The 18,648-nt window shown below is 36.0% G+C and overlaps 1 protein-coding gene and 1 pseudogene across 7 annotated transcripts; one reads left to right on the plus strand and one right to left on the minus strand.

Annotated features, from left to right (window-relative positions):
• Window positions 1-2,246: 2,246 nt before the first annotated feature.
• LOC115952976 (proteinaceous RNase P 1, chloroplastic/mitochondrial-like) lies at window positions 2,247-10,547 on the plus strand. 7 transcript variants are annotated; one of them, XR_004083605.1, is made up of 7 exons: window positions 2,247-3,458; window positions 4,035-4,124; window positions 4,222-4,403; window positions 5,309-5,552; window positions 6,726-6,846; window positions 10,115-10,183; window positions 10,311-10,547. XR_004083605.1 is itself a non-coding variant. In XM_031070366.1 (6 exons), exons 1-6 carry the CDS (start codon window positions 2,325-2,327, stop codon window positions 10,413-10,415), a joined length of 1,701 nt encoding a protein of 566 aa, XP_030926226.1. In that variant the 5' UTR covers window positions 2,247-2,324; the 3' UTR covers window positions 10,416-10,547. The 7 variants fall into 7 exon arrangements, 3 of the variants coding, with proteins under 3 accessions (XP_030926226.1, XP_030926227.1, XP_030926228.1); XR_004083606.1 differs by lacking the exon at window positions 10,311-10,547 and having other exon boundaries at window positions 5,309-5,349; XR_004083608.1 differs by lacking the exons at window positions 10,115-10,183; window positions 10,311-10,547 and adding an exon at window positions 5,061-5,191 and having other exon boundaries at window positions 5,309-5,349; window positions 6,726-6,743.
• Window positions 10,548-12,108: 1,561 nt separating this feature from the next.
• The window catches only part of LOC115951639, a 9,277-nt pseudogene continuing 2,737 nt past the window's right edge, over window positions 12,109-18,648 (minus strand).

An 18,648-nucleotide genomic window follows, 5' to 3' on the forward strand; every position in this document is an offset into this window, starting at 1 on the left:
TGGCTTGAAAAGCTAGCTTTATTTAACTTATTTTTGCTACTATTCATGGATTCTACTACACTTTTTGGTATTATTCATGAGTCCTACTGTACTATTTCAACTAACATTTACCATGAGTTACTGTACTTTTTCAATTAACTTTTACTTTTATCTATAGTGTTTTCAGTAAAAAAATTTTCAATTTTAACTAGATAAACTATTACTAAACAAACACAAAACCTAAAAAAAAAACTATAAATTTAAAGTTAAGCTCTTAGAGCATCTATAGTAGTGGAGCTAAAAATTTAGCTATTTGGCATTACAAAAAGTTACTTTATATATTTTACCTACTCACATACTGCAGCAATGGATTTATTTTAGCTTTTAACATAATAAAATAATATAAATATCACAATAAAATAATCTCTCTCTACTCTATCTCTGTGGGTATGTGTTTTGTGTTTTGTGTTTTGTGGTGTTTTGTGTTGTGGGTTTGGTGGATCAGCTTTGCTTCAGTGGCAGTGGTTCGATCAGGTGTTTTTTTGGTGGCTGGGTGTCTGATTCAATGAATTTTATATGGATTTTATGAGCGCCACTTTCAGTGAGCTGGCCAGCGAAACAGAGAGAAGATGAGGGATGCCAGAGAGAGAATGAAAGAAAAAGAAAAAGAAAATATTTTAATGAGAGAAGAGAGAAAAGTTAAATATTTTTTTTTTTAGCTTCTTGCTACAATGCACATCTATTGTAGCAAGAAGCAAAAAAGTTTTAGTTTTAGCTCTACTGCTGGAGCTAAAATAACTGTATAGCTATTTAGCTCCATTTTTGTGAGTTGTCTAAGCTAACAAGGCAGTAATTGGGTTATCGAGCACTAGCATTGAAAAATACTATGCTATACTATTATACCATCTCAAAAAATCACTTTATTACTTATACCATCCCATTTTACAATACCTCCCACATCCTAAAACTCTATTCTTATTAAAATATTATTCTTTAATCTTTTTTTATTATTTCTTTTTAACCAATATTTTTTTTCAGTTCTACTTTCCTAGGCTTTCCAACTGTTTTTTTTTTTTTCCACAGCCTCCCTCAACCTCTAGCACCGGTTCATCTCACAGAACCACACACACAGACCCATCAATAGAGCCACACACATCCACACACAAACCATCAAACCAGAGCCAACAACGACCACCACACCCAGCACCGATCAGAAACCACACCACCGATTTGAAACCTAGCCTATTTGAAACCCACCGGAGCAAACCCATTCAAAAAATATCATCAACCCACCACCGATCAACCCACAACCCAACCATTACCCAAACACAACCCAAACCCCGGACCCAACCACGACCCACAACCCCTTTAAGCACCTGTCACAGCCAACAAAAAAAAAAAAAAAAAAAAAATCACAACCACCACTGTGACCCACACACAGCCACACACAAACCATCAAACCAGAGCCAACAACAGCCACCACACCCACCGCCGATCAGAAACCACACCGCCGATTTTGAAACCCAGCCTATTTGAAACCCACCGGAACAAACCCATTCAAAAAATATCATCAACCCACCACCGATCAACCCACCGATCCACCCACCGATCAACCCACAACCCAACCACTACCCAAACACGACCCAAACCCCGGACCCAACCACGACCCACAACCCTTTTAAGCACCGGTCACAGCCAGAAAAAAAAAAAAAAAATCACAACCACCACAGTGAGCCACACATAAACCATCAAACCAGAGCCAACAACGGCCACCACACCCACCACCGATTAGAAACCACACCGCCGATTTGAAACCGAGCCTATTTGAAACCCACCGGGGCAAACCCATTTAAAAAATATCATCAACCCACCACCGATCAACCCACAACCCAAACACCGGACCCAACAGAGAAGGAAGAGAGAGCAGAGGCGGTGTTTGGGTCTGTAGAGAGGAAAGAGCAGAGATGGAGAAAACAGAGAAGAGAAGGAAGAGAGAGAAGAAGTCTGGGTGGAGAGAAAAACACGGAGGGAATAAAATATATATATATATTTTTTTAACATTCTGCTACAGTACAATTCTAAGTTTAGAATTGTACTGTAGCACTATTGCAAATTTTTTTACAATAGTACGGTTTAGCATTCTTTGATGTAAGTGTTTTTGCCCTCTAAAATGTTAAAAATGCCTTAAATATGGCTTTAGCATTGCTAGTGGGCTAGACTTATATATCCCTTTTATGCCTCGTGGTAGTGTAGACGACTAGACCCTGCCTAAACCCTCTCTCTCTCTCTCTCTCTCTCTCTCTCTCATGACAAGAGAGGATAATTCTTTGGTACCATTCTGAGAAATGCTATCCAGACGCTCTCTTGTAATGTTACCCTCACTCTCACTCACCACCATCAGGCCCTCTCCTCTCTTCTTCTACTCCTTCACCAAATTCCCATCCACCAATTCCCACACTCTCCGCCTCCCACTTCTCCACCCCACCACCACAACCACCCAATTCACCAGACCCTCTCCTCTTTTCTTCTTTTCCTCTCTCTCCGCCACCTCACCAATCCATGACTCTTCCTCCTCCACAAGGCTCTCCAGAAAAGCCAGTAGAAAAGCCCGCCGAGAATCCCCGGAGGGACTTCTCAAGCTCAAACTCGACATGTGTTCCAAACACGGCGACGTAGTCGAGGCACTTCGCCTTTACGACGAGGCCCTTCGAGATGGACTCAATCTTGTATTACTCCATTACAATGTGTTGCTCTATCTCTGCTCTCTAGACAGAAACAGAGGATCCCATGTGTTGAACAGAGGTTTTGAGATTTTTCAAGCCATGGTTGTAAACAAGGTTGTGCCGAATGAGGCCACGTTTACTAGCTTGGCGAGGATAGCTGCGGCCAAGGAAGACCCGGAAATGGCGTTTGATTTGATCAAGAAGATGAAAGGGTTTGGAATTGTGCCGAAGTTGAGGTCGTATGGGCCGGCATTGTTTGGGTTTTGCGAGAAAGGGATGGCAGGTAAGGCTTATGAAGTTGATGCTGACATGGTTGAGGCCGGTGTGGTGGCTGAGGAGGCTGAGCTTTCTGCGATTTTGAAAGTTAGTGGTGTTTGTAACAATGCACATAAAGTGTATGAAACAATGCACAGGTTAAGAGCTGCGGTGAGACAAGTGTCGGAGACGACTGCTGGGGTTATTGAGGATTGGTTTAAATGCGAAGAGGCAAAAAAAGTAGGATTAGAGAATTGGGATGTGAGTAAAGTGAGTGAAGGGGTTGTGAGAGGTGGTGGAGGATGGCATGGTCAAGGGTGGTTGGGGAGTGGGGAGTGGAGAGTGGTGAGGACTCAAATGGATGGTACCGGGGTTTGTCAATCGTGTGGCGAGAAGCTTGTTTGTATTGATATTGATCCGAAGGAGACGGAAAATTTTGCTTCCTCATTGACCAATGTGGCTTGCCAAAGGGAGGTTAAAGCTGATTTTGTTCGCTTCCAGGTGCGAAAATGTGTTCTTTTGTTGTATTTTTTATTAATTGGTAATGATAAATTTCTTTAAAAGAAGACTACTCGATGTACATTGGACCCAAACCCTATGCTGGAATTCAAACGAAAATTTGTTATAAAACCAAGTATGCTTAAGCTGCTCTTTGTTACTATTACACCATTGAGTTCTGGCTCAAATGGCACTTCATCTTCCCACAAGAGTGGATGAAGGGTGTGATCATGATTCAAAACCCACTAGGTGCATATGTAACTTGCCAATTAAAATAATAAAAAAGCAAAAACTAGTACACTTAAGCTGTTCTGTTTTGAAGGTTTGGTATGTTGGAAAAAATTAGCACATAATGCATGTAAGACTTTTGTGATGGTATCTGAGGCCAAATTGGAAGACCAATTTCTTTGGTGCAATAAGGCTTTCAAGAATTTTTTTTTTCTTCTCGTTTTGTCATTGTTGAAATGGTCTGACTATTGTGGTTTGGTTGATACTTGCTACTTCTGTTTGCTTCAACAAGTAATACATAAAATGATTGTCAGTGACATCCTCATTGATTGAGAAGGTGAACTCGTTCAGGAATGGCTCCAACGGCATGGTCCATTTGATGCGGTTGTAGATGGTGCCAATGTGGGTCTTATCAACCAGCACAGTTTCAAGTTTTCCCAGGTGAGTGGGCTACCAAGAAATAGCTTATGACACTATATCTTTTGAATCCTTCAAAAAATCTACCAATGGCGTGCTTATTAATTCCTTTTGGTTGTAGCTTAATATGGTTGTAAAACAACTACGTCAAATGAGTCCTTCCAAGCGATTGCCCCTGGTTATTTTGCATAAAAATCGTGTGACTGGTGGTCCTGCTCAGCATCCTAATAACAAGAAGTTGTTAGAGCATTGGAAAAACTCTGGTGCACTTTATGCTACTCCTCCTGGTTCAAATGATGATTGGTAAGTTTGCATGATTGCATCTTTTCAGTCAGTTGAACTATAGATAGGTTAGATTGAGGTCACTAACAAAATAAATATGTTTTGGTTATATATGTTGTCTTAACACATTTTTTCTTTGTTTATCATGTTATGCATGAAAACTCCCTTTGATTAACACGAATAAAATTGATCTTTGACTTTTTTTTATGTAAGGCACTTTATTTAATTTTGAAAAAGTTAGGCGAAATTACAAATTACACCCTCTAACTTTAGTTCAATAACTTTGATTTTTTATTTTTAAATTTTAGTCCTTTAACTTTCATTTGTTGTCAACTTGGTCCTTCTGTCTAATTTCACTAGGTGGGCTGCCATTAATTGCCCAAAACAAAGTTGTTTTGGTTCTTTTGAATTTCTTAATTTAAAAAAAATCCAAAAAAGGAATAAAAAACCATTTTACAAATAAAAAAAGTTTTTAAAAAGTAGAATTCCTATTTGGTATTAAAAAAGAAGAAGCATTAAACCCTAAGAAGAACATGAAGAAAAAAGGATTAACAAAATAGTTAAGAATCTTGTTCCAATTTTCAATGGCTCTATTAAGAATCAATTTTGTACATGCATTACCATGGTACAAGTCTCTATTTTGGTTAATGGTTCTCGTGGATTTTTTGGCACTTCTAGGGGATTATGGCAGAGAGATCCATTATCCCCTTTGCTTTTTATCCTTGTTATGGGGCCTCTTAGTAGAATGTTGAGGAGGATGTAGGAGGAAGGTCTTGTCAAAGGCGTTAAAGTTGGGAATGATGAAAATGGTGGGTTGTCTATCTCATATTTATTGTTTGTTGATGACACCATCTTGTTTTGTGATGCTAACACTGAACAGATCTTGTATATTCAAATGTTGCTAACTTGTTTTGAGGTGGTGACAGGTTAAAAGTTGATAAGGGGAAAAGTGAGATGGTGCCAACAGGTGAGATGGAGAATGTGATTGAATTTGCTAACCTTTTGTATTTTAAGGTGGGTTGTTTGCCAATGACTTACCTTGGTATGCTGTTGGGGGCTTCCTTCAAATCAGGGCAATTTGGAACCCTATTTTGGAGAAATTCAAATGTCGATTGGCTGGTTGGAAGAGGCTGTACCTGTCAAAATGGGGGAGGTTGATGCTTTTGAAGGGTACACTTTTGAGCCTACCTACATATTACTTATCTTTGTTTACCGTTCCCACTAGTGTGGCCAATATGATTGAGAGGGTTGCAGAGGAATTTTTTGTGGAGTGGTTTAGGAGAGGAGTTTAAACATCATTTGGTTGGATGGGACAAGGTGTGTACTCCTATAGCTACTGGAGGATTGGGGATTAGGAAGCTTACTACTTTCAATCAATCTTTGGTGGGTAAGTGGTTGTGGCAGTGGGATGTGGGGTTCATGAGGAATTTCAATTATTGGGAGATAAGAGGGGGTGGATTCATTCATACACCTACTAAAATCTCATGTTCCTCTTTGGGAGGGAGGGGATCAGATGCGATGGAAGCTTAAGAGAAGTGGGGTTTTAGTGTTTGTTTTTTTTTGTGAGGCATTACGGGGTTCATCCCCTATGTCTTTCCCTTGGAAGGCTATATGGGGGTTAAAAACTCCTCATAGAGTTTCCTTCTTTGTGTGGACAGCGGCTTGGGGGAAAATACTAGTGAAAACCTTCTCAAGAGGTGTTACTCTATTGTGGGTTGGTGTTATATGTGCCAAAGTTGTGGAGAGACGGTGGACTATCTTTTGCTATATTGTAATGTGGCATTTGAGCTGTGGAGTTTTGTCTTTAGACCTTTAGGATTCAATGGATATTAGTGGACGAGGTCTTTGATTATTATGTGGGTGGCGAGATGGGGGAGTTAATCATTTATTCAATATTTGGAATTTGGTTCCTTATGTTTGATGTAGACTATTGAAGATGTGGAAACCACGAGGAATCAACTGCTAGCAACCTTCATTACTTCTTCATACAAGTGGTCTTATCATTGGCTTATTCATAGTCATTACCTATGTAGATAGTTCCTTGTTTTCTAATTCTTTAGTCTTCTTTGTGTTGTTTATACATGAATTTTTTCAATAAAATTATTTTTAGTTATAAAATTATATATATATATATATATATATATATATATAATGACACAATGTAATGGAATTAGACAAAAGGGCTAAATTGACAACAAATGAAAATTAAAGGACTGAAATGGAAGGTGTAATTTGTAATTTAACCAAAAAGTTACAAAATTCAAATCTACAGTGCATTTGTAGCTTTGATTATGACCGTATTAGTAAACTTTTTTAAAAGGTTTGTTCTCTCATTATTCACAGGTACTGGTTATATGCTGCTGTTAGTTGTAAGTGTTTACTGGTGACAAATGATGAGATGAGGGATCACCTGTTCCAACTGCTAGGGACAAGCTTTTTTCCAAGATGGAAGGAAAAGCATCAGGTATTATTCTTATTTGCATTTTAAGAGAATCTTCTGTGTAGTGACATTCATGTGGTAGCACAACAAAGGAGGTGATTGATCTATGATATATTATCCAAGTTCCTACCCTTAAAAGAGAGTTTTGGGCTTGTTTAGTTCAGGTTTTTATTGTAGTGAATAATGAATGATGAGTTAGTGGGTCCTCTTCATTCTGAGGTGGATGCTTTTCCTATGATGGATTTGGGTATTACTTTTGGATTCCTCCTTCATATGCAAATTTGTAAAGCATAGATTTGCAAAATATTATATTTATCACTTGGGGGGAGTGAGGGGGGAGGGAGGTGTGGAAGATAAACGCTAATAGAAAGCACCCTTTCTAGTTTACCAACATATTTTGTCTCTTTTTCTTGTACCTGTATCAATGGCTCCAAGACTAGAGAAGTTACAAAGAGTTTAGTTGTTTAGGGCCAAGGAGGCTTCATGTTTTCAACCAAGCTTTGCTGGAAATGGTTGTGAAGATATGTGATGGACAGAGATCAATTTTTGAGGAATGTTGTAGATAGGAAGTATGGTGTTTATGTGGTCAATGGTGTTCAGCAGTAGTTGAAGGCTACTATGGTGTGGGAGTGCGGAAATACATTAGGGGGAGATGGGATTTGTTCTCTAAGTTAGTTAGATATGAGGTAGGAGATGGTACTCACATATGATTCTGGCTTGAACTGTGGTGTGGACATATGTTGCTGAAAGTCTAGAATTATTCGATATTGCAGAAGGTAGGAATACAAGAATGGCACAATATTTAGATTATTTTCTTAGGCATGTGCCAATGTCATCTAGATTCATTAGGTTAGATGAAGATTGGGAGTTGGAGCCTTTGGATTCTTTCCTTGATTTGTTGTATGCGAACTAAAATCAGAAAGGGGTGAAGATGACAGGAGGATATGGTTGGCTTCTAAGGTCTAAACCAAGGGAATTCGTGGTCAAGTCGTTTTTATAGCATGCTGAAAAAACCAGACAAGGAATTTCGTTTCCTTTGCAAATTGTTTGGTATGTGAAAGCATAGTTTCAAGTTACATTTTTCACTTTTTTTTTTTTGATATAAGTTACATTTTTCACTTGAATGGCAGCATTGGAAAATTTTGGCTGTTGACAATCGGTGGAAGAGAAATATAACTATAGTGGTGTTGTATGTATGAAAATAGTGGTGATATATTTGTTCCACCATTGCTCTACTGCAGATTTTTTGGTCTTTTGTTTTCCCTCTTCTTGGTGTCATTTAGATTATGCCTTGCTCCTGATGCAGGGAACCAAGATTTTATGTTTTAATTTGCAATTAATTTTGTTTTTGAATTTGAATTTTGAATTTATTTATTAATATTGATGGTTTTTAGGGATTTGATTAGATGCTTTCCATATTCGTATAATCCCTAAAACTATTTAACTAGCACTCCTGTAATGGTGAAAAACATATGAATTTGAATAAGATTAATTATTTTGAGTCAAGAATGTCTCCTCCCTTGTTTCTCTCTGTTTGGTGGTGATGCCTAGGGTTTGCAGGTAGATTCTAGGTGGTGAAGCCTAGAGTTTGTTCTGTTGTTACTTTTATTTCTCTTTTATCTCCTATTTTCTACTTGTGCTGCATCATACCCACCTAGAATATGCCTACAAACCCTAGGCATCACCACCTAAGGGCGTTTGGCATCACCACCAAACAGAGAGAAACAAGGGAGGAGACATTCTCAACTCATAATAATTAATCTTATTCAAATTTATCTGTCTTTCACCATTATGGGAGTGCTAGTTAAATAGTTTTAGGAATTATACTAATATGGAAAGCATCTAATCAAATCCCTAAATACCGTCAACATTAATAACCAAATTCAAAAACAAAATTAATTGCAAATTAAAACATAAATTCTTGGTTCCCTGCATCAATTGTACTCCAGTGGAGACTGTTACAGTTTGATTGATTAATGAATTCTCTTAGAATTTTCCAATGGTTTCATGGTGACTCATTTTTGTCCTCTCTTGGTGTTGTCTCCAAGCAAGTCTAGTTGCTGACTACTAGGTTATCTATCCTTTATTTTTCTTTTCTTAAAGTTTATTGTTGGATCCTTTTGGTGTTGTCCTGGGACACTATTCTGCATTATCTGAATTATGTCTTATGACTTTTATGCTTCAATTCTTTAAACTTCTTATTATCTGATTTTCCTAGAAGTCCATAGGGTTTTATTTTTTTGTGGGGGATGAATCAAGTCCATAGGTTTCTGATGTGTAACTGCAATTCAACAGACCGGCATGATTTTAGCTGGCATATGTCCTCAAGTTTCCTAAAATGGGTTTGTCATTTTGTTGAATCCACTTTGGAATCTTCTCTTCCAGGATTTGAAGGGGAGTATCACAGTAGGTTGGGAGAGAATTGCAGGCTATATTAGTTAATAGTTATAAGTGGTTGGGGACAGGAGAAGGGAGAAGGGAGAAGGGTTAGATTTTGGTACGATATATTGTGTGAGAATTGTTCATTGAAAAAGTTGAATCTAGATTTGTTTGCAATGGAGAAATTTCCTTCTGTATACTCTTGTTCAGGGTCTTCAAATGAAGGGTTGCATTCTCATGGAATCAGGTTTCAATGAGCTTTCAAAGGTTGGGTATTGGGGTAAGTTGATTCTTTGTTGAATAACCTATACGCCAATATTCCAAGTGGTGTGGGCTCAGATAGCTAGTAGTGAAGGCCTAAAAGCAATGTTAAATTGGAGGTCCACTCTTTTTAGGAAGTCCTAAGAGGTGCAAAAATAATTCAGTGGGCTTCTTATTCATCTAAAGAAAAGTTCATTTGGGGATGCCTAAGAGGGGTCATTGTTGTATTTTTTTAGTTGGAGAAGTTGGTTTGGTGAGTATAGAAGTTCTTTGTGTGAAATGCAACCCCCTTTGTTTGATGAGGATTATATCTATATGGGACTGTATGGAGGCAAAGGTTTAACCGTACTTTTAGTTGTGTGGAACTCTCTGTAATTGAGCTAAAATCATCATATTTTAGATAATTATTTGAGTGATCCCATGCTTTCGGTTTAAATGAAGAGAATTCTATTGTTGTTTATATTGACTTCCTCTTTTTCTGATCCTAATTCTTTAGGAGAATTTACTGTGTGAACATGAGAAACCTCATTCATTCTAATAAAATGTCATTGCCTATATATATATACACTTGTAGTTCACATGCATGGCATAGTTCAGGTCTTTACTTTGAAGAAAATGAAATGAAGCTTGCTTCTTTTTGGATAAATTGCAGATTCGACTGTCATTTGCACAACGTGAGCCTACTCTCCACATGCCTCCACCTTATTCAATTGTTATTCAGGTAAGATGATCAATCATCTGCTTGCTAATCACTCGTTTAAAATGATCATTAATTATTAAGAATAAAGATAGCATTTTGCTTCTTATAAGGAGTTACTCAAAACATAATACATGTTGGTATAACGCAGGAGTCAGAAAAGGGTAGTTGGCATGTTCCTACGATCACAGGTGACGATCTTGAGACCCCAAGGCAATGGTTGTGTGCCACTAGACCCAGGGATACTTCATTGTAACATCTCTAGAGACATTTATCTCGGATGTATGCACATGCATGAGAGATAGAGATTTTGTAATCTTATTCAGTTGTGTATGTGTTTTTTATTTCATTACTGTAATTTAAAATTTTCAATTAGACATGATTATTATTCTTTTTTTAATAATCATATTAAATACAACACATTAAATCAGTAAACTATCAATGACAAACTTATTTCATTTTCTCCTGTGATCACTATACGTCCAAACAATTGAACCACTCATTTCAAGTTCCATAAATCTCTCAAAATGGCACACACCATGATCACCTTCAACTCAACAACAACAATTGCATTGAAACTAAAATTTTATAAATTTGTAGAATTCATGTCTCCACAATGCAATAATCTGATACCTTAGACCTCCAAAAATTAACTAAATTCTTCCATAACCTTATTGAGCTTCACAACTCCAACTAGATTCTCACCTACCAAATATTGGTAACATATTGCCCTAATACATCATGCTGCTGTCAAATATGTGACCCAAACATGCCCACTTCAACCTAATGAAGATAATTTCAATCTAATTATCAGTGAGCAGGAATAATACCATTTACCAGTCTTGATATGGCATGGAACAGGACTGGCCTGGGCGATTGCATGGGTTTAGACTACTACTTAAAAGGTTGGAGGCCTTGTTCTTTCTGTGGAACGGAGGGGAGATTCAGTTAGTTACTTTTAGGAAGAATAGATGCTTAGTCAGCAGCTTGTGTTGCAGGTCAATTAGCCTTCAAGTATTTCACCTTGAAGCGATCTGGTTTAGCTTACTTCAAATGAAGGACTTCCAACATTCAGTAAACTCCTTAGTATGCCTATATGAAGTCTTGTAACTTAGCATTGTTTTATGAAATTTGAGAAGAAATTACAGCCAAACTGAGATGAGATACCACACTACCTCTTGTGGTGAAGCTCCAGATCCAGAAGACACTAAATCAAGATGGAGGACTTCAAATCGTGGCTCATTCAAAAATCTTCCATTTAAATCATGCACCAAACAACACTTTGGATCGGGCTGAAAACAGCATATTCCACAATAATAAATCTTAATACTTCCACACTTAGCTCATTTACAAGTTCAAGGCCTTCCAAACATAGTATTCAGATAGCAGACAACAAAGTCATAATGTCTATCTAATGATTTCCTAATAGAACTTCAAACACTGAACATCTCCTTCGTTGGATCCCATTGTTAGCACTCTAGAGTCTGAAAAGTTCAATAATATAAGTGAGCCCATGAAATTAAGGTACATTTTGTAGATTTTAGAGTTATCGATAATTTTCTACTTAAACTAGTCCAGCCAATGAAATTATCTGTGCCTTCGTATACTATGTGAAACAAAATAATAATAATTCATTTGTGAAGCATCTAAAATGAAAACAAATTAATTGGACAACGAAGTATCTGATTAGGGAGGATTTCAAAGTTATTGCCAACATTAATTAGAGGTTATCCACTAAGGCACTAACCAAACCATACATAACATTACTTCATCGTAGTTGTATTAAATTTAAATCTCTCTCTCAACTCAGGAGTATACTTATAGTACCTGACAAAGGAATAATGTCTAGTATCATTACCTGTAACTGAAACTCAGTTTTCCCGCACTTGCAGTGGAATCTCCTTATAATCAATCTCTATCTTGAGAATGGCTCTTATCTTGCTCCAGTCTCAGTCTGCACCTCCTTGCCGGCATCTTCCTTTCAAGATGGTGGAGTCTAAGATAAATAAAGTTTTGAGTGAATCAGGTAGCCCTTCATCTGGCAGTGATTGAAGTATATGACACTGGTTCATATCTAAACTTATAAGAGAAGAAAGGAAGTGAAGAGAAGGCTGGCGGACCAGTTTTGGACAGTCAACAACAATAAGTTGATGAAGATGAGGCATGTCCTCGGCATTAAGTCCAGTCCAAACCTTCAAGTTTGGCATGTCATGGAATGTCAGTGACTCTAGAGATAGAAAGCCCCTAACCATATTGTCCATACCCGACCCGCAAAATCTATGTTCCACACCAACCAAACTATGCATTTGATAAATGTGTAAGGACTTCAGGGCTGGTAGAAGAACAAGAGGTGGAAGAACTGTGCATGTTTGGCAACTGCGCAAGTAAATACTCACAAGCTTGCACAAAGATGGATCACTAAGCCAGCTTGGAATCATTGAACCGCCATAATTTGTTACCCGTAATTCTTTCAGTCTATAATGAGGGCAAAGGCCCGAAAGTACTTCTTGTCCATCCCTAAATTTCATTCCATTGCAGTTCCAACCTGTCAAGATATGGCTTCTTCTCTAACATGGCCTCTTTTGCATCTCTAAGATTGACCACATTCTCAAGATTTGTTATGCAAATTCGTCCCCGAAGGTTCCCTAGTTTCTGAAGCTCTCCAATTTGACACCCTGCATCTTTTCCAACAATAAATGCATGTAGAGTTTGGAGACTAGTCAACTTTCCAACCTCTAATGGCATAGAACTTAACTGACGCTTTATGTCCAAGTCAAGATGGCGCAGGTTAATAAAGTTTTTTGTATGTTTGGGCAACACAAGGAAGTTAAAGCAATCTTGGAGCTTTAGTGTCTGTAAACCATATAGATAGGCAATTGATTCAGGCAACTTCTTGATATTTGTCTTAGAGACACTGAGGTACCGAAGGTGCTTCAAATTGTCAATAGAGTCCAGTAGCTCAAAGATACCAGTACTACTCAAATTCAACACCCTTAAGCATTGTAGATTCCGAAAAAGATCAAATAGGAGTTCTACAATATGAGATCCATTTCTACAGAACACCATGAATGTCCTTAAGCCTTTGTATCTTTGAAACATCTTCAAAGTCATTGGTTGAATATCTTCTTGAGAAAGCAAAGATGAATGACGAGCATTTCTGAATATGGGTAATAAGGGTGACATCCCATCTTTCATTTGAAAGCAAATGTCAGTCGACACTAATTGGGCCAACTCATGAATGAGACCATGCATATGATATACAGGTTGATGAAGATAATCAAAATGAGGAACATGGAAAAAATACCTCCATAACAAGTTATCGAAGTAATCATTGCCAATGTCTTCAATCCTTTTCAATCCTTGAGGTTGAATGAACCCTTCTGCCATCCACAAATGAACCAAATCATCCTTCTCAAATTCATAATTGTGAGGAAAAATAGAGCAATAAGCAAAGCATCTCTTCAAGGGAGCAGACAAATAGTTATAGCTTAGTCTCAATGCTGGAAAGACTGTTTTGTATTCAGGCAAGTCCCACAGCTTACTTTCTAACAACGCTTCCCACTCACTTTCTACCAACTTGAAAGGTAAGACAGACCCTATTGTTTTGGCTGCCAATGGTGAGCCTCCACATTTCTCTGCTATCTTTTCACCAATGGCTACTAATTTTTCCTTCCCATCCAAACTCCTATTTGAGAGGGCTCTTTGTGCAATCAATTCCCAACAATCTTCATCTGATAAAGGTTGCAAATAATGAGGATCAATTGTGGCAACAGTAGACGAAACAACTGAGTTTCGAGTAACCAATATTTTGCTTCCATGCAATCCAACACTAAATGGACTACGTAATACGTGCCACTCACTAATATTTTCATTCCACAAGTCATCTAGCACCAATAAAAACCTAATTCCTTCAAGTGATTGAATTATAAAGCATCTCCGTCCATACCCAACAATCACAACCAAAAAAATGATTGAATTATATGAGATAGACACATTAAATCTGCATTCTTCTCATGTATTACAAAATTCGACTCAATAATACAAAAGTTCATTTCCTCAAATCAAACTCTAATTCCTTCAAGTACTACAAATGACAACATAAGCCAACAGAAATAGCAAGCAAACAAGCATTTTCACGAACACCTTACTAAGCCTATCAACTTGAACTTCCATTTACAATTCCACACCTTCATTGTTCTAACTTCTAACCCTCCACTACTTCTATGTATTAGGCTTTTTTGCTCTTTAAACTAGAGCTGTTCAAAAATTTTAACATAAACAGCAGACCACTGCTACGATAAAAGAGCTCGAGTGAATTTTCTGCAAATTACATATGAGCTAGCCAGTTAAAGTACACTTGGACAATCATCATAGATCGATTTAGCAACCATAGCATGTAACTGAAAGGTAGATACTTAAGAAAAAAATTACAAAAAATGTAGAAGTTCCCAATAAAAAGGGAGGTATTTTAGAATACCTCATGGTTTCATATCTCTCTCGTTGGTCTCTCTCTCTCACCAGCTCTCGAACCCAAGTCTTGGTACTTGTTATAAGTATTCAAGCCATTGAGATACTACAAGAGGCGGTGCCAAGCTTTGCATTCTAAATTTTATTAACTTTGACCAACACACCTTAAAATTTTTTAGAGAGAATAATGACAAAATTAATAATAATAATAATAATTAGTTGCAAAGAAATTTTTTTGGCTTCAAACATGTTTGGAACCATCAATAGAAAGGGGTCCCATTAATTAAATTTATGGTGAAACCCACCATTCATGTAAGAGGGGAGAGTATGCATTTATGGTATTCCGAGAGCGAGTACATAATAATTTTCCCAATAGAAAGATGATACATGCCTTGTTATGTGTTATACACATAATTTACTTGGTTAATTGAGTTAAGCGAGTCATGTGTAATAAGTACAAATGTTATTTTTCTATTAGTAGTTGGAGTCAAACTCTTTCCAATTTTAAATATTATTCATATATTATAAAGTTATCGGCATCATTCCAAAACTATTTATATATATATATATTTTTTTTTTCTATCAATATCCTAATTCAAGAATAATTGGCAATAACCACGTCAATGCCCAAAATATCAATGTGTACAAAATTTTATAGGATTTTAATTACAAATTATAATGTGATTATAACATTGGATGCAACTAAACCGCAAGCTCAAGCAGTGTGAATTTTGACTTAATTAATCCTCCAATTAATATAAAATATCTATATAATATTTAAATGTTGAAGTGTAACCATTAATTTTGCTACTCTCTCATTGGGCAACATCATCCACCTATTTCTAACATTTTTTCCCTCTTTTTTAACTATTTTTTTTTTCTTTATTAATTTCTCACCTTATAAGTTACAATTACACTTCTTCCAACATTTCCTCATCTCTTTAACTTTTTTTATCTCTCCACTACTTAATATCTCAACATTACAATTTCTTCATTATTTCATCTTATTTTTATTTTGATTCTTCTTCTCCCCCCATTTTATTTGCTATATACTTGATATTCTCTTTTCCAGTCAATTCATATTTTGCCCACACAAAAAAGTGAATACTCTCTCTCTATATGTTTTTTTTTTTTGAGTAAATTTTTAGATATTTTGGAAGGAAAATTTGAGTTTATATTAAAATATAATCTATATGACTATGTATTTGAATGTATTTATCAATTATTTGAGTAATATCAATTGTAAATTTGTAATGAGTAATATCAATTAATTTTTGACTTAAAAAGTTTAGTTGTACCCAAAAAAAACATATGATAACAAAAGTTAGAAGAATATGGACCACTTAAAAAAAGATTAATATCAATTAAAGATCCACAAGTTTCTAATAAAAACATCCAAAATAATATGAAGATATATTTGTAGAGATAGAGAGATGAAAAATACTTCTAAAAATAGTTCAATTTTTAAGGGGGAACAAATTGTCTTCAATACATTTTAAAGATTAAATTATATATTATATCATATAACAAAATAATTATATATTCTCACGCATTACATAGGTCTGCAACTATTGTATAATAACTTGTCAAAGTAGGCTAATGATATGCCACTTGCCAATGGAATTAACAATCAGCTGCAACACTCATTTCGGTCGGGTTACATTAAGGGAGGGGGCATTTTCACACACTCAACTTAGTATGGAGTTAAGCCATAATTATTATCCTCAGGATTTCTTATAAATAAAAAATAAAACAAATAAAACACCCCTTTTATTAGCAGTTTTTTTTTTTTTTTTTTTGACCAAAATTTCATTCACCCAAAAAAAAAAAAAAGAAAAAGAAAAAGAAAAAAAGAATTAATCCAATCAGTACAAGACTCAGCCCAAATACACAGCACTACTAATATACAACACCAAGACAACAAAGGCTACAAAACCAGGTCAGCTAAAGGAAAATAAAAACCCACAGATCTCAGAACTCATAGACATTACAAAAGAAAGCTCTTAGCAGTTTTCTCTTGCTAGAAGATTTCCAATTGCATTCCAATCTGACTTCATATATGGTAAATCCCAATATCTTACATTCAATTCTGATAGCTATTGGTTAGTGGGATTAGGCAACTTTTGGCCAGCCTATGTTGGAATCCTTCGCTCGCTTAGACTATCGTCCTCATCTTATCGGCAACCCAGCTGCAGCAACATGGTCGGTTTTGGGCAGCAATTCGGACCGATTCGGGTCATCAACAACCGAATTATTAACTATATCATATTTATTTAGATGCAGCTGATAATCTAGATAATTAGGCTAGCTGTGAATTATGTAGCATAATTAGTTCTAAATTCTTAAGTTTATCACATTACTTATAACCAAAGTTACCAAACTTAACAAAACCATTGGTTAGTCCAACATGAAAATCAAATTATTACATAGTCATTCGCATAGGATGCTCCAATCCTACGTTTTAGCACTTTTAAGAGGTGAAACATGGATGAAATTATTGAGTTTATTTTATGGAAATCAAATAGCACCACCACAACATTAGATGTCTTTTTTCTTTCTTTTTTCTCCTTTAGGAATTCAAGGTTCTACCACTTCAATGCCCTTTACATACACAGGTTTTTTTTTTTTTTTTTTTTTTTTTTTTTTTTTTTGAGAAGAACATACATAGTTTATAAGTTTGTGTTACTGAACTTGGTAGATTGTCGAAATTGAGACATTAAAATTAATGGTACATCGCTAAGAGCCTCATGGTTCATTTGACACATTTTGGTGTTTCTTACAGGGATAGCCAAGATTCAAATATCCCTCGCCCATTGTAACTATCGACTTATTAAAAAATAATAATAATAAAGTAGATCCCTAATTAATAAATCTCATAAAACTAAATTATAGTTTAGATCCTTAAAATTTCGAGGTAATTTTGATTTTGCTCCTTAAAAAGTTTCAAAAGTTAGATTTGTATCCTTAATATTACTTATCATTCGAAAAAAGTCCATCCGTATATATTCGTTAATGAGTTGTCTATTAAATGTCACCTTAGCTTGCTACATGTAATAATTGGTCCAATCATATCATACCATTTCAATTTATTGTGGCACATCAATTAAACCTAAAGACATAAAAATTAATAAATTTCTCTATAAAATAAAATAAAACAATTCATTCTCTTCATTTTATCAGCATCCAAATAGAAACAAAGAATCAATTCACAATATCTTCAAATCAATTCACAAAAATGTCTTTCCAAGAGCCTAACTTAACCAACAATAGCACCACAAAACCCACAAATTTTTTTGTGATGTTAGGTTGGGATGAAAAGAGAGAGGATGGAAAATGGAGGAAGGTAAAGGGAGAGTAAAATGATATTTTCAAATTTTAGTTAGAGTGGAAAGAGAGAGAAAGCCAAAAAAAAAAAAAAAAGATAAAAAGAAAAAGAAAAAGTTTTTCCCACAAGCCCACCATTTTTTTGCCTCCCAAATTTTGTTTTAAAAAAATGATCATATCTATAAAGTTGTAATTTCCAACAAGCTTGTGTTGGCTTTAATTCCGTGCCAAATTTGATTGTAATTTCTTTAATCATTTCCCTATATTTATGTGGGTTTTCTTGTAAGGGATGAGTGTGAGAGATCGGTGAAGAATCAAGTTTCAAAGATGAATCAGTGCAATATGACTAGCTCGCGAGAAGCTTGCAAGAAGAGTAACCCACGAAAAGACCACGTGTGAAGCACATAACTGAAAGCTAAAGAGTTACACCAAGCTATCAAGTTTGCGAGTGTTTTGCGAGAAGCGCCATCCCGCGAGGTACCCGTAAAACTTTCTGTTTGGCAAAAAGATAAAGTGTTTTACCAAATTCTTTACCCACACTATAAATACCCTCATTACCCACAAATTGTAAAGAGTGCTTTTCAGAGAGAAAACCCTAGCAAATATACTTGAGAGTTAGAGATTATTATACCCACAATCATCTACACATTTTCTTGTTGTTTTCCACAACTCCTACCTCTCCATCTCTAGATCCTTAA

The sequence above is a fragment of the Quercus lobata genome, chromosome 7, assembly GCF_001633185.2.
Source record: "Quercus lobata isolate SW786 chromosome 7, ValleyOak3.0 Primary Assembly, whole genome shotgun sequence".
In the NCBI taxonomy this organism is placed as follows: Eukaryota; Viridiplantae; Streptophyta; class Magnoliopsida; order Fagales; family Fagaceae; genus Quercus; species Quercus lobata.

What these genes read in the sequence shown, in the direction of transcription:
- LOC115952976 (XM_031070366.1), top strand. Translation starts at nt 2,325, where the DNA reads ATGCTATCCAGACGCTCTCTTGTAATGTTACCCTCACTCTCACTCACC. An exon ending in CTGATTTTGTTCGCTTCCAG is followed by an intron (nt 3,459 to 4,034) that starts GTGCGAAAATGT and finishes GAACTCGTTCAG; the next exon opens with GAATGGCTCCAACGGCATGG. An exon ending in CCTGGTTCAAATGATGATTG is followed by an intron (nt 4,404 to 6,725) that starts GTAAGTTTGCAT and finishes CATTATTCACAG; the next exon opens with GTACTGGTTATATGCTGCTG.